This window comes from Phaenicophaeus curvirostris, chromosome 26, assembly GCF_032191515.1.
Source record: "Phaenicophaeus curvirostris isolate KB17595 chromosome 26, BPBGC_Pcur_1.0, whole genome shotgun sequence".
Classification (NCBI taxonomy): domain Eukaryota; kingdom Metazoa; phylum Chordata; class Aves; order Cuculiformes; family Cuculidae; genus Phaenicophaeus; species Phaenicophaeus curvirostris.
The window spans coordinates 3696645-3709406 of record NC_091417.1 but is presented as its reverse complement, the minus strand read 5'-3'; the positions used below and the strand labels follow the sequence as shown (position 1 = coordinate 3709406).

The 12762-nt window shown below is 53.7% G+C and overlaps 1 protein-coding gene across 1 annotated transcript; it reads right to left on the bottom strand.

The window, feature by feature from the left end:
* Positions 1-226: 226 nt before the first annotated feature.
* UBE2Z (ubiquitin conjugating enzyme E2 Z) lies at positions 227-11321 on the bottom strand. The gene is made up of 7 exons (XM_069877340.1): positions 10930-11321; positions 8865-8937; positions 6993-7180; positions 5300-5411; positions 4608-4720; positions 4019-4109; positions 227-2647 (listed from the first exon to the last, which is right to left on the bottom strand). Exons 1-7 carry the CDS (start codon positions 11277-11279, stop codon positions 2477-2479), a joined length of 1098 nt encoding a protein of 365 aa, XP_069733441.1. The 5' UTR covers positions 11280-11321; the 3' UTR covers positions 227-2476.
* Positions 11322-12762: the final 1441 nt, after the last annotated feature.

The following is a 12762-nucleotide window of genomic DNA, read 5'->3' as shown; positions in this document are numbered from 1 at the left end:
TTCTCCTCTGTTGTGGGTGGAAATGCCACTCACCAGACAACTAATGACCTCGTCACAGCAAGAGGAAAGTTATCTACGCTGCTAGTGCGACTGCAGCCTTGGAGGGTGCAAGAGTGACTCTGGCTAAAGGATCCCGGAGCCAGGAGTGACACTGAGGAGCTGCTCTGTAGTGCTTTCTGCTCTGAGTCTCAGCCGCTGTTCCGCTAAGGAGCCACCACAGTCTGGATTCTGCCAAAACAAACTTTATTGCACAAAAAAAAAAAAAAAGATCTTATGTACAATAGTATATAAACAAGGTATCTTAAGAGTGACTCTTGTGCATATATTTTCAACTCGATTAGGTCTAAAAATCTGTTGCTAAAACATCTCTGCCTAGAGCAGTCGTTTCAGGATTGTCACTTGGAAACATTCAGAAATGGCAGGACAGACGTTAGAGCTATAAAACCAATGCTTCTCTGTTACAGCCACATGCGAGTCAGGTGAGGAGAGTCCACAGTAAGGCATTTTCTTGTTCGGTCGGATCGGTGGGTGCTAACGCCACATGCATCACACACGGGTTTCAGAACAGGCTCTGCCTCGGGAAGGCAGCGGAGTCCCAGTTCTACCCACAACGCTACCGAACGGTGAAAAACAACGCGACATTTACAAAGGGAGCGGAGGTGGTAACGGAGCGGGCAGCTCGGGGCTTCCCGGGAGACGCTGCTACAACCTCTGTTCCCAGCGAGCGCTGCTCTAGTTACTCTCAGCTGGATGAGTCGAGTGAGTCCTATGTAAGCTCCGCTTTCCCTCGAGGGAAGACAGGGGTTAAGTCTAAATCAAGGCAAGGACAGACCCAGGGGAAGGGAAAAAGGGTTCTCAAGTTGTTAAAGGGCACCTTAATTCAGAAACGCTTCCACCTTCCAGCTTTCTGGAGTTGCTCAGGCAGCAGCGTGCAGGCTCCCGAGTTCTGCAGGCATTGATATAAATCAGAGCCTGAACTCAGTGACACATGGGGCGATGCCCTGTGTGCAGCACACGGCAGGGGCCTTCTGGCCCCTTTCTCTGCTTTTTTTTAGAACAAAGCTGACCGCGTTGGACGTTCTCCCACCTCTATGAGGAGTCCAAAACAGGGTTGAGCCGATGGGAAGGTGTGTAAGGAAACAGGGAGAGGGCAGGACAATGTGCAACTTCGTGCTTAGCTTCCTATCAAAGTTCCCATAACAAGAATTAAAAAAAAGAAAGTGGATTAAGCTCTTTATCAACAAAATATTACACTGCTCCAACCAGTCACCACCAGAGAAGCTGGGAATTTCACCTCCACCCAAGTGACACCAAATACATCCTTGATGCAATAGCTCTGGCAGCCAGCGGACCCCTCTCCCTGAGTGCTGGCCTCACTCCGCTCACCAGGAGAACCCACTGCCTAAAGCCTCCAAAGCCCCGCAGGGTTAATGGAACAGGCAAAGGAATTTGTCAGTAGCAAGGCATAAACCGTTGAAGAACCGCACCCCAGACCAGCGGCTTATGTAGCTTCCTCAATCCCCTTCTCCTAGCGCTCCGGTCTGATGGATCAGGGGAGCAGCGGGGAGCGAGGTGCAGGAGGAAGGGAGGAAAATAAATTACTGCACCGAGTAGAGGTGGAAAGCAAAGAGAACGTCAGTAAAGGGAGCAAAACAGCCTTGTTCAGAGCAGCCAGAATAAGGTATTTCTAGAACATTAAATTCAAATCAACATCTTAAAAGAAAAAATACACAAACTAGACTTATTTTTCAGTGCTCCCCCGTCTCTGACCAATGATTTCCTCAGCCTCCCTTCCCCAGAATTCCAGGATGAAAACACCACCTGCCCTCGACTTATGGATTCCTGCAGTTTCCAACTCTCATCTGCCCCTTTGCACCTGAAGTCTCAGTAGACAAAGTCACCCAGGGCTTGAGTAAAGCTTTCAGAGAGGAGCCCAGATTCCACCACCGCTCTTTATCTTTGGTCTGTCTAGAACAGTGTCTAGAAGAAAGACATCAGGTAGACGGGCTCCGTCCCTCCCAACCTGCACAAAAAGCCTCCGCCTGTCACACCCTGGACTCATCACAGCGCTCCCACAGCTCCCCGTTCAGCACGGCCCCAGGGAAGGGCTCGCTCTCCAGGAACAGAACAGCTGTAAAGAGGATTCGCAGTCTAGTTCTCATTCTTTAATCAAATGGAGAAAAGGGAAAAGAAAAACCAACCAGTGTAGGTGTTTCCAAAAAAATAACCTGGTGCCACATGCTCCGCTTTCTAGCACAGTAAGTACCTTTTGAGAGTAGCCTGCCACAAGCTTGGCTTTGTCTAGCGTGGAGTCTTCTCGCTCAGCGTTATCCCCCAGAGCAGCAAAAGGAGACAGGAGGCACCCCGCCGTTTCCTCGGCTCTGGCGTTGGTTTGGTTGTCCAGTCTGTCAGGGATACTCAGGCCTGCGAAGACGGAACATCCCCGCAGCTTGGCCTCTCCACGGTTAACGCAGCTCTAAGCTTTAGAGCAGCCCTGAGTGTCTGTCTCTGTCTCGGAGGAGCTGCTCTCAGAGTCTATTTCTGTGTTCTCCTGCTGGTGTTTCTCTTGCACCTTCTGCCGGATTCCTTGCAAACGCACTAATAGGGACTGATAGTCAAAGTGGCCTCGCTTTTCACCAAAAGGATCCTGGAAGAAAACCATGGATAAGCCTGTTAAGAGAGACCATTATCTCTCTGGCAAGAGGCAGAAAGGAGAAGGCTGCACAATAATTGAGCGACAAATGATCCAAGACTTTAAGGTTAAATCCCATCTCACGATGGAGAGGCCCCTGAACTTCCCACTGTCACGGCAGGGGCCGAAGATAATTTCTGTTCGTAATCTCTTTCGGGAAACCTGAGGAACCCAAGCAAACTTCAAAACCTGACAGAAGGCCAAGCAGATGGGGGTTGGGTTTCTACTGACAGCTTTCAGAAGTAAACTGTTCCAAAGAGTTGGTCCCAGGCCCTCTCCAAGGAGTCAGAGAAAACATTACAAATGAAAGCCCCTAAAATCCAGAGGCTGAAGGCTTGAGCACACCTTGTCTTGCTGCTACAGACCCTTTCCAAAGCAAAGCATCAACACTCATTTTAAATCAAGGGCCCCAGCTGATGCGGCCACACTCTCTGCACTCTAAGTCAGAAACAGCCCTGCCTTATGGGAATTCCTCACTCCAGGGACTCTCCTGCTTTGGGAGTGCTTTCCATTTATGAATTACACAGCAAGTGACAGCACTGACAGGAAAACAGGGCTCAGAGACACAGGAGCATTAAATCAACAACCTCCGTAATTTCTTTGCAGTGGATTTTCTCAATGAGTCAGAGGAGAGGTGGCTGGTGAGGGAGGCAGACGCGTCTGTTCATATGCAAAGAGCTTGGCAATCTATTCTTTGAAGTCTGCTTTCCTGCAGAAACCAGCTTCTGCACTCCAGAGCTCCTGTATTCCTCCCCGTATTCTAGTCTGGATGTGTCTGCCGGATTCTCACTCCTCCCCACCTCCTCCTCCCCCAGTACCTTTTGACTCAGCTACTTCCAACCTCATCTGACAGAACAGGGAGAAGCAGAGAACAATTCCTCTCTGTCGTGTGAGCAAAGGAACCTCAGAGAGAGAGAAATTCTACCAGTGTCCCAACAGGAAAACGCTGCTCTGGAGTCCAGTGGCCACCAGCACTGGACAACCTGCATGTGCCCTCTCTGCTTACACCAAATCCACACAAAAGCAAACAGTACTGGTTCCACCGTTGGAAGAAGAACCTGCTCGCCTGGAGAGCCACTCAGGATCAGTGTTCAGAAATCAAACAGTCCTGGAAACGTCGTGTGCGTACTCTGAACTGGATGAAGGCCATGTTGTACCCACGAGAACATCTCAAGTCTCAGTTTCATGATTCAAAGTCAGAATACACAGTTCATAGAAAAGATCCGGAGCCACCCCCTGTACCTCTAGGTGCCACGCGCTGTTATTTATCACCAACCACACACCTTGGGCAGCGTGTTATCAGCAAGAACATTGTTTGCCACCCACCTGCATCGTCTGTCCTTGGAGATAAAGTCTCTCTTTACACACCCCTTCATAGAAGTCGTAGTATTCCATGAAGGATTTCTCCATTACGCCCCTGAACGCGAGAGAGAGCGAAGAGTCAGCACACAATGACAGCGTTACAGCGGTCACACGTCAAGGGTCACCTCATCCCCCTGAGCTCCAGTTCCACCTCACAGGGTTCCAGACACCTCACTGTGAAGCTGGGTGCAGAGCAAAACAACCCACAGCATCTGCAGCTGGAGAGCCTGCACGTGTTTCCCCAACAGCCGTGCTCCCCTCCCTCTGAGGGTTTCCCCCCTTCCATAAAACAAGGCACATTTGTACCCAAACACGGGGCAGAAGACGCAGCCGTTGTGCACATTAACGCAGCCTTTGTCAGGGCTCAGCATCTGGGCACCACAGATGCAGCCACCGCAGGGGAACAAAACAGCTCTTGGCTGGACCAGGGAGAGTTAAAAGTCTTGCTCTTCCCTGCAGCAACTCTTGGGATTTGAGGAAAGGCAGCCACAGAAGTTTACTCTGCTGTTCCACACCCACTTTGCTGTGCTCCCTCCCTGCCCCCTTTCCGTACCGTAACGGCTCAGGACAGGGACACTTTCCTTCCAGCATGTCACACACGGCCACCCGGATGGTCTCGTGCCGAATGCACTCATTATAGTTCTTGCTGTCCCCGGGGTGCCTCTCCTGGAAATGGAATTTGGACCAGTGAGTCCACGCGATTGCAATGGCTCTTGTCTCTCCCGATGAAATTCACTGTGCACAAAACCACTACAGCACTGTATGTTCAGTGTACGCTGAGCTAACTTACACTGCAAATGAAAAGCTAGCAAGACTTCACGCATCTCCAGAGTTTCAGGCTCACACGGCTATGGAAAAAGGTCAACTATAAAGCCAGCACAGAAACCTGCCTCTCTTCAAGATGCTGGAGACCATGAAAACCTAAGTGGTTTGGCTCTTGGGTGACCACACATCCCAAAGAAGTCACCTCAGGAGCCATGTAGCGGAGAAATAGAGACTTCCCATCTCTCCAACAATTTCTGGAACGCCTCTGGTTCTTCTGTTCCCCTACCCATACACGAGCTACGCAGCCTGCGGTTCAGAGCTGACTTGCAACTCCCCCTCAAGTTTGGACTGGAGGCAGAGCCGAGGACACAACCTGCTTTTGTCCCCATTTCCTGGATGGGACTTGCCACCAGGAGCAAAGTGTGAAGGGAAGAGACAAAGAGCTGCAGAGCCAGAGAGGACCCACCTCAAATCTCTCACCTGCTCAAAGCCGGGTTCGTTGTGGTAAGGGTTCTCAGTCATCAGAGACTGGATGGAGATGAGGACTGAGGAGATGCTCTGTGCAGGGCTCCAGGCCGGCCCGGTCCAGGTGCTGAGGCATTAAAACAGAAAAGTATCAATTAACAACGTAGGTCTGGCCCAGTGAGCACCATCCCTCAACCACCACAGATCAGAACGCTTGGGAAACCATGTCTGTACCTTGTAGAAATGTGACAGGAGGAGAGAGATGCTACAGATACAGAAAGCACTGGACCCTGGGAACGTACTTGGAGTCAAAGCAGTTGATTCCCTTAACCAAGTGAAAGCTGTAGCTCAAGCAAGACAAGAGAAGCTGGTAAACTTCCTTCTACCACCACACACAGGAGCTGAGGAAAAGGAACATTCCCAAGCACTTTACAGAGCACCATAAAGCTACAGCTGCTATCAGAGCAGCACCAGCCACTAGCACCACCCTACGTCAAAACCACCAACTCTGAACTGAAATCTGATTTTCTGGACTCAAACAAGAGCATCACTTGCGCAGACTGTGACGCAGTCACAGCACAAGGACTGCTATTAGATGCATGAAGGGATGCTCTGCTATGGCAACAAGGTGCTCGTTTCATATACACGGGGTGGCAAAACCCTTTGCGCAGAGCAGCAGGGGCAGTAAAAGCAGTTCTGTCGCTTGCCTTTAATATCCAAGTTCCAGATAGAGACCTGCCTCCCTGCGAGCTGAACAAGGATGTGCTGACCCACATATGCTCTCCCTAAACCCCTTCACTCACAGCTCTCTCCGTGCTTCCCGTTTCGGCTAAGGCCAAGGTTCTTTTTTTGCTTGTCAATAATTCACCTGCCACGCCAGGACTACAGCAGCAAGAGCAGCTCGCGTGGGAGCCACCAGGCATTCCGACCCCGGGGATATGGATGTTTCCTACACAACTCAATGCTTTGCAGGAATTGGCATCCAGCTTGCTGGACCAGGAAGGTTCCTACGCTAAGGAAGGTGTCTCCCAGCACAATTCACCTCCCCACCAGCGCTGACTCTCCCACCATGGCCAGGGCTGCTCCGGCAGAGCCGTTTCGTCACCTCAGACTCACACACCTATAAAAACCTCACAGGTGAACGAGCATCAGCAGCAGAGCCTGTTTGAAAAGGCAGCACGGGAGCAGCACCTGTAAATCCTTGCACGCTTGCTCAGCACCAAGTCCTAAGCGTAGATGGAGGCCCAGGGCAGTCAAAGGGCTCTCAAGGAAGTTCTTAGTGGCTTTTAATGTTATTTATTTTTTTTAAAACCCACACAGAGAGAGGAAATTAAAACTACAAAACCCTACACTCAAACAACATCACAGAGCAGGCTGCAAAGTGCAGAGGCAGAAGAAACGCAGCGCTGGGGCCGAGGCTTCGCCAGGGGAAGCAGGAGACGCGCAGCAGCACCCGCTGGGCTCGGCGCTTCCCCTGCTCCCTCCCCAGGTGCTTTTACAGATTAGTCAGACTCTTATTGCAGCAGAGGAATTTGTGCTGCTTTCCAGCTCTGCTTCTGCACACAGCTTCACAGAAGAGTAAAGGTGCATCCAAGCACGGTTCTGGGGCAAGATCAGGGCACATCACGCCAAGAAAGATGCACGAAGCAGAACGCAGCCTGCAGCCACCTCCGGAATCCCCACCGAAACAGCCAAAGTCTCCTCTTACCCCAGGATACTCAGGCAGACTTTCCCATTGCGGTAGAAGTTGGGGTTAAACCTCACTGTGTTATTTCCCGTTGTCATCAGTTTGACCCTTGGTGGGTGGATGGGATAATCTGGAGGACAGCGAAACAGGAACAAGAAGAAACCCCCTTCATAAGGCGTGTCAAATGGGCCTGTGATCAATGCATGAATCTGGAAAACAAAAGCCCATCTTGCGCACCACTTCAAAACTGTGCAGCACCCTCCAATCCTCAAATAAAGCCGACCGAAGGGCAGGAACCTCCACCCAGGCAGCGCAGAGGCCACATCTCCCACAGGCAAATGCCATGTGCGGGGCACACGGAACCCTCCCTCCTTTCCCCAGGCAGCCGGAGCCGCTGCTGCTGCACCCTTCTCGCCCCTCCACCACGTCCATGCGCAAAGCGGGTTTGCAGCACGAGGTTTGGCCGGAGGCCACGGCAGCTGCCTCCCCTACATCGCTACAGAGTCCAACCCAGCCCGAATCGCAGCTCAGCTGCGAGCGCTGCTTGAAAACAAAATAAGATCTCAAATATGAAAAAAAAAAATAAAAATCTAATTTTAGAAAGACAAAAATTCAGAATTTCTGCCAGAATGGGAGCACATCTGGATTTTGTGGCTTGTGCTGATTTGGTCTTGTAAAAACCAATCACTCCACTTCCTCTGCCAGGATCTGAAATTAAGACCCTATTCTCTCCGTGCTAATTACCCTCATAGATCCCAACTGTCTACCAGGAAATCTGCTCCCTCGGGGCTTTTAAGGAAGCTTCGTCCCCAGAGGATCCCAGCAGCCTCCCCAGGATTTCAGCCAAAAGCCCCAAGGCTCCTGTTGCTGTTACTTAAACGCATGTTTCTGCCAAGTGGCAGTGCCCCAGGTGGGAGTGGGAAGCAGCCCCAGGTGGAAGCAGGTTCTGCAGAGACAACTCCCCTTGTGCCACCTCCAAATTCCCAGGGGCTCCAAGTCATGCAGAGGGAATTTGGGGGAATGTGGGCGATGCCACGTTTGGCAGAGGGGTGGGAGAAGTGTGCAGCAGGGAAAAATCCAAGCAGGCTCACACACACACACACACACACACAGAGCTTTTGGAAGTCAGCACAGCCGAACCAGGCAACACCAGCCAAAAAAATGGATCTTGAGCACCGTTTGAGCAACCTCCTCGCTGACATAATCTGAAACTCCCTGTACTGGAAAACCCCCAGAGCCAGGAGAGGAAGAATCGGGGCAGGGGATCCCATAGCTGTGCCGGTGTCCCTACGGAGCAGGGCTGCAGGAGGTATGTGGTGGGAGCAGGAGCGGCTGTGTGGGGTGACCTGGGAGACCCCCGTGGGCAGCTTGGCAGCGGGATAGGGCCCAGGCACAGGGCTCTGGATCAGCTCACAGCAATTACACATCTCCCATTCCAACATACGGATCACAGGAGCTCCAGCACTGCTTGTCCCTAATGGACATCTCATTTCCAGCCTGTCTGAGAAGCAGCATCCCCAGCCAACAGCTTTCCACGGAGCAATCCCTTTGAGCTGCTTCACTGACTGTTTCCAGGCATTCGCAGGATGAACTGAGCTGGATCCACACCCCACAGGGCCTCTAAAGCAGAGCCAGCTTTATCCATAGAAGCTCCTCAGATCCCTGTGATGGCTTCTCCCCACAGAGCCAGTTTTCTCTGGAGCTTCCTCCCATTCCAAACAGCCCACGCCACTGTCACCGAGAAAACCAGCACCTCGTTACGCTCTGGCAAGGCTCACGCTGACTTCTACCAAAGCATTAACTGAAAAATCCATTCAGAGAAACCCTCAAAGCAGCCATCACAGCACCACACAGAGAAGCGGGGAGCAGAACCAGCTCCAAATCCTTCCTTACCTTGGTCATGTCGTGGGGATCAGGCACAACAAACATTCCCGGGGGCGGCTCCTTGTAAATGGACATGATATCCCTGAACAAAGGAAACAGGAATTAGTCAAGATCTCCCTTGGTGTCCTGGAGGCACAGAATGTTCCAGGTGTGCACAGATGCAAAGGGACAGACATTTAAGATGGGAGCTCACAACTCCTAATGACCTGGATATTTTCCTTTCCTCTCTGACTGTTTTCTGGTTGAGCTCTTTCAAATCATCTCCAAAAAACCACTGAGGCATTCCACGAATAGACACACAATGCATCAGACCATGTGCACCCTGACCACCTGCTGCCTCCTATTTTATCACAGGTCAGCTCCAGCACATAAAGCTTCGACCACAAATGGGAAGCAGCCATTCAAACGCTCTCTGAGGTGCATTTTGATGTTAAAGGGTGACTTTCCTACCCCGTGTTTTGCTTCTCCACGCTCAGAGTGTTTACAGGATCCCTTTCCTGCATGCAGCCATTGTTTTCCCCAAACGTTCTGGACTCATCTGCCTCAGAACACGACTGCTCTGACAGAGCTGGGTTTAAGCAGACTGTGAGCTCAAGAGCAGTTAGGATGCATGGACTGGATCGCAATAACCTTGTTCTCTTAGGAGCGTGGACTAAATACACTGAAAATAACAAAAACCAAATAATATAATAATAACTCCTTGCAGCTACAGATAAACCGAGTGGCTCCCGCTAACTTTCATCACCAAAAAAACCTCCCTTCCCTCATCGCTGAGCTCCACGACAAGCTCCCACTCGATCGTCCCACTTTGGAAGGAACTAGAGTTCAGAGAGGTTTCAGGGTGAGAACAGAGTCTCGCCTTCCCGCCTGCCGCTACGTGGTGAGCGCTTCTGGCGTTTGGATTGGAACGCGCCCAAGAATCTGGAGCCGCCTTTGGAAGGCGTTCTACAAGCTCCAGAACAAGGATGAGCAAGAGCCTGGCAGGCAGGGATACTTGCTCCAAAGGAAGAGGAAGAACTCTCTGGAGCGTTGCCAGCGTTTCTAGCAATAGCAGAGCGCATCGCCGGTTACATCCAAGGCGATTGATTTGTCCTTCAGCCAGATGATCCTTCAAAGAGCCGGGGCAGTCAAACAGGTGGGTCATGGGTGGGAAGGAGAAGCATTCCCAACATTCCCAACAGGCAGGTCTTGAAAAAAGATCTGGCCTAGACCATCGTTGGGGACTGAGGAGCCTCCTCCCCTCCGCAGTTAACAGCAGCGTCTCGGAGGAGCAGCCACCGATCCCGAGGGGAAGATTGGAGCCATGAGCCAAGGAGCTCTGCTGGGGAAGGCACCAGCACCAGCAGATGGAGAGAGACCCCGGGTGGTGGTGTGGGAGGCTCCAGCTTCACCCAAGCACCTGGGCAAGGAGAGTCCTAGGGTCTGTCCCTGGCAGAGCCCTGGGGCAAATGGGTTGGGGGGACACACCAGGTCTGTCCTTGAGAGAGCCCTAGAGCACAGCTCTGTCCCCAGGAGAGGCCCAGGAAATAGTGGAGGGGGTAGCAGATCTGTCCCCTGGAAAGTTTTGGAGCACAGGGTTGTCCCCAGGACAGCTTTAGGGCACTGAAAGGAGAGATTCTCAGAGCACAGAGGGGGATACCAGCCCTGCTCCCCAGGGCCCAACCTAGAAGAGTCCCGGAGCGTGGCAGGGGACCGGGTCTGTCCCCAGGAGAGCCCTGGGGCACAGATCTGTCCCCAGCAGAGTGCCAGGGTATGGAGGGGGTGTAGCAAGACACTTCCCAGGGCAGCCTGGGGGCACAGATCCGTCCCCGGGAGAGACTCGGGGGATGGGAAGGCCCGAGCGTGTCCCCGGGGTTAGTCTGGGGGCACCGCTCTGCCTGCAGGAGACGCCCAGGGCACGGAGCGGGGGGGGGGACACCGGGTGTGTCCCCAAGAAAGCCCTGGGGCACGAGGAGGGGTTGGCCCTGCCCCCAGGCCCGAACCCGGTGCGCGGGGCGGCAGGAGGGGGCTGAGGCCCAGGCGCCTCCGCCCGGTCGAGGAGGCCCCGGGGGGGGCTGCCGGGCCGCGCTCTCACCGTTTGATGCGCAGGAGGCAGGCGGGGCTGGGCCGCTCGCTGTCCCAGTCGCCGCTGACCGTGGGGTCCCAGAAAGCGGAATGCGTGAGCAGCGCGGCCCCCGCCGCCGCCGCGGCCGCCGCGATCGGGGTCCCCCCCCCGCCGCCGCCGCCGCCACCGCCGCCGCCACCGCTCCCCGGGCCGGTACCGGTGGAGGCGGCGGCGCCGAAGCCCGCCGCCGCCCACAGCTCGGCGGGGATGAAGACGCCGGGGGTCCCCGCGGCGCCGGGCGGGGCGGGGCCGCCGCTCCCCGCCGCCAGCACCGCGGCCGCCGCCGGGGCCGCCTCCTCGGCCGCCGGGCTCTCCGCCATTGCGCGCCCGCCCGCCGCTTCCGGGACTCCGCACCACAGAGTCCGCCGCGCAGAGCGGCCTCCACCACCGAGTGCCGGCCAGAGCGGCGCCGCGCCCCTCCACCCCGCGCTACTAGCGCAGGCTCCCCTCAACCACCATAGAGTGTCACGGGGTGGGGGGATCCTGCCATAGAGACGCGTCGTGGGAGGCTAGAGCGTCCTCGCTGGCGTGGAGGACTAACGGGCCGGGAGCGGCGGAACGGGTGGTTTGGGGATTTTTCTTGGGGCGAGAAAAGCGAAATCGGGGAGCGGAACCGCACGGCTCGGGCTGCCAGGGCCGCAGGCGGCTCCCGAGGCGATTCCCGAGGGAGAGGGCCTCGCCGGAGTAGTGGGAAAGGAAGAAAATAGAATCATAGAATCACCAGGTTGGAAGAGACCCACCGGCTCATCGAGTCCAACCATTCCCATCAATCACTAACCCATGTCCCTCAGCACCTCGTCCACTCGTCCCTTAAACCCCTCCAGGGAAGGTGACTCAACCCCCTCCCTGGGCAGCCTCTGCCAGGGACCAATCACCCTTTCCATGAAGAATTTTTTCCTAATTTTCAGCCTAAACCTCCCCTGGTGGAGCTTGAGGCCATTCCCTCTCGTCCTGTCCCCTGTCCCTTGGGAGAAGAGCCCAGCTCCCTCCTCTCCACAACCTCCTTTCAGGTAGTTATAGAGAGCAGTGAGGTCTCCCCTCAGCCTCCTCTTCTCCAGGCTAAGAGCTCATTAAGTCTAATATTCATAGAATCATAGAATCACCGGGTTGGAAAAGACCCATCGGATCATCGAATCCAACCATTCCTATCAAATACTAAACCATTCATATGTTTCTCCTCTGAGGATAGTTTTCTGTCTTAGGATCCATTTTCTTCATATCGTTTTCTCTGTATCCTTTCGTGGTTTAGCCTGTTTCTTCATTTCTCCTCCATTCTTATTCATGAGCTCCTTCCACCTATACGACTCGGCTTCTCTTTTCTCCTCTCTGAAACCTCCACCTGAAGGTCTCACTGCTTAAACTTAGCCTGGAAATCTTCTAAATACCAAGTACTAAACATTGCAAATAGAAGTGACTTACATTTCTTTCCTTCTTCAGTAAAAATGGGGTTTTTTTGAGAGAGATTATTGAGGTGCTGAGGGGCACGGCTTAGTGATTGATAGGAATGGTTGGCCTCGATGATCCTGTGGGTCTGTTCCAACCTAGTGATTCTGTGTGATTCTGTGAAGCAGTGACTCCCTGGTGGGAGCCGCAGGTTGTGGCTGCTCGGTGGCCCGCAGGGAGGAATCTCCAGCCTGATCCGGTGGCAGGTGTCCCTGCCCCTGGCAGGGCTGGAACTGGATGGGTTTTGAGGCTCCTTCCAACCCAAACCATTCCAGGATTCTATGACGTCGCACCCTGCCCGAGGTGCCCGCAGCAGCCACATCCAACCCAAGGGAACGATTCAAAGTCCAAGGTCCCTTC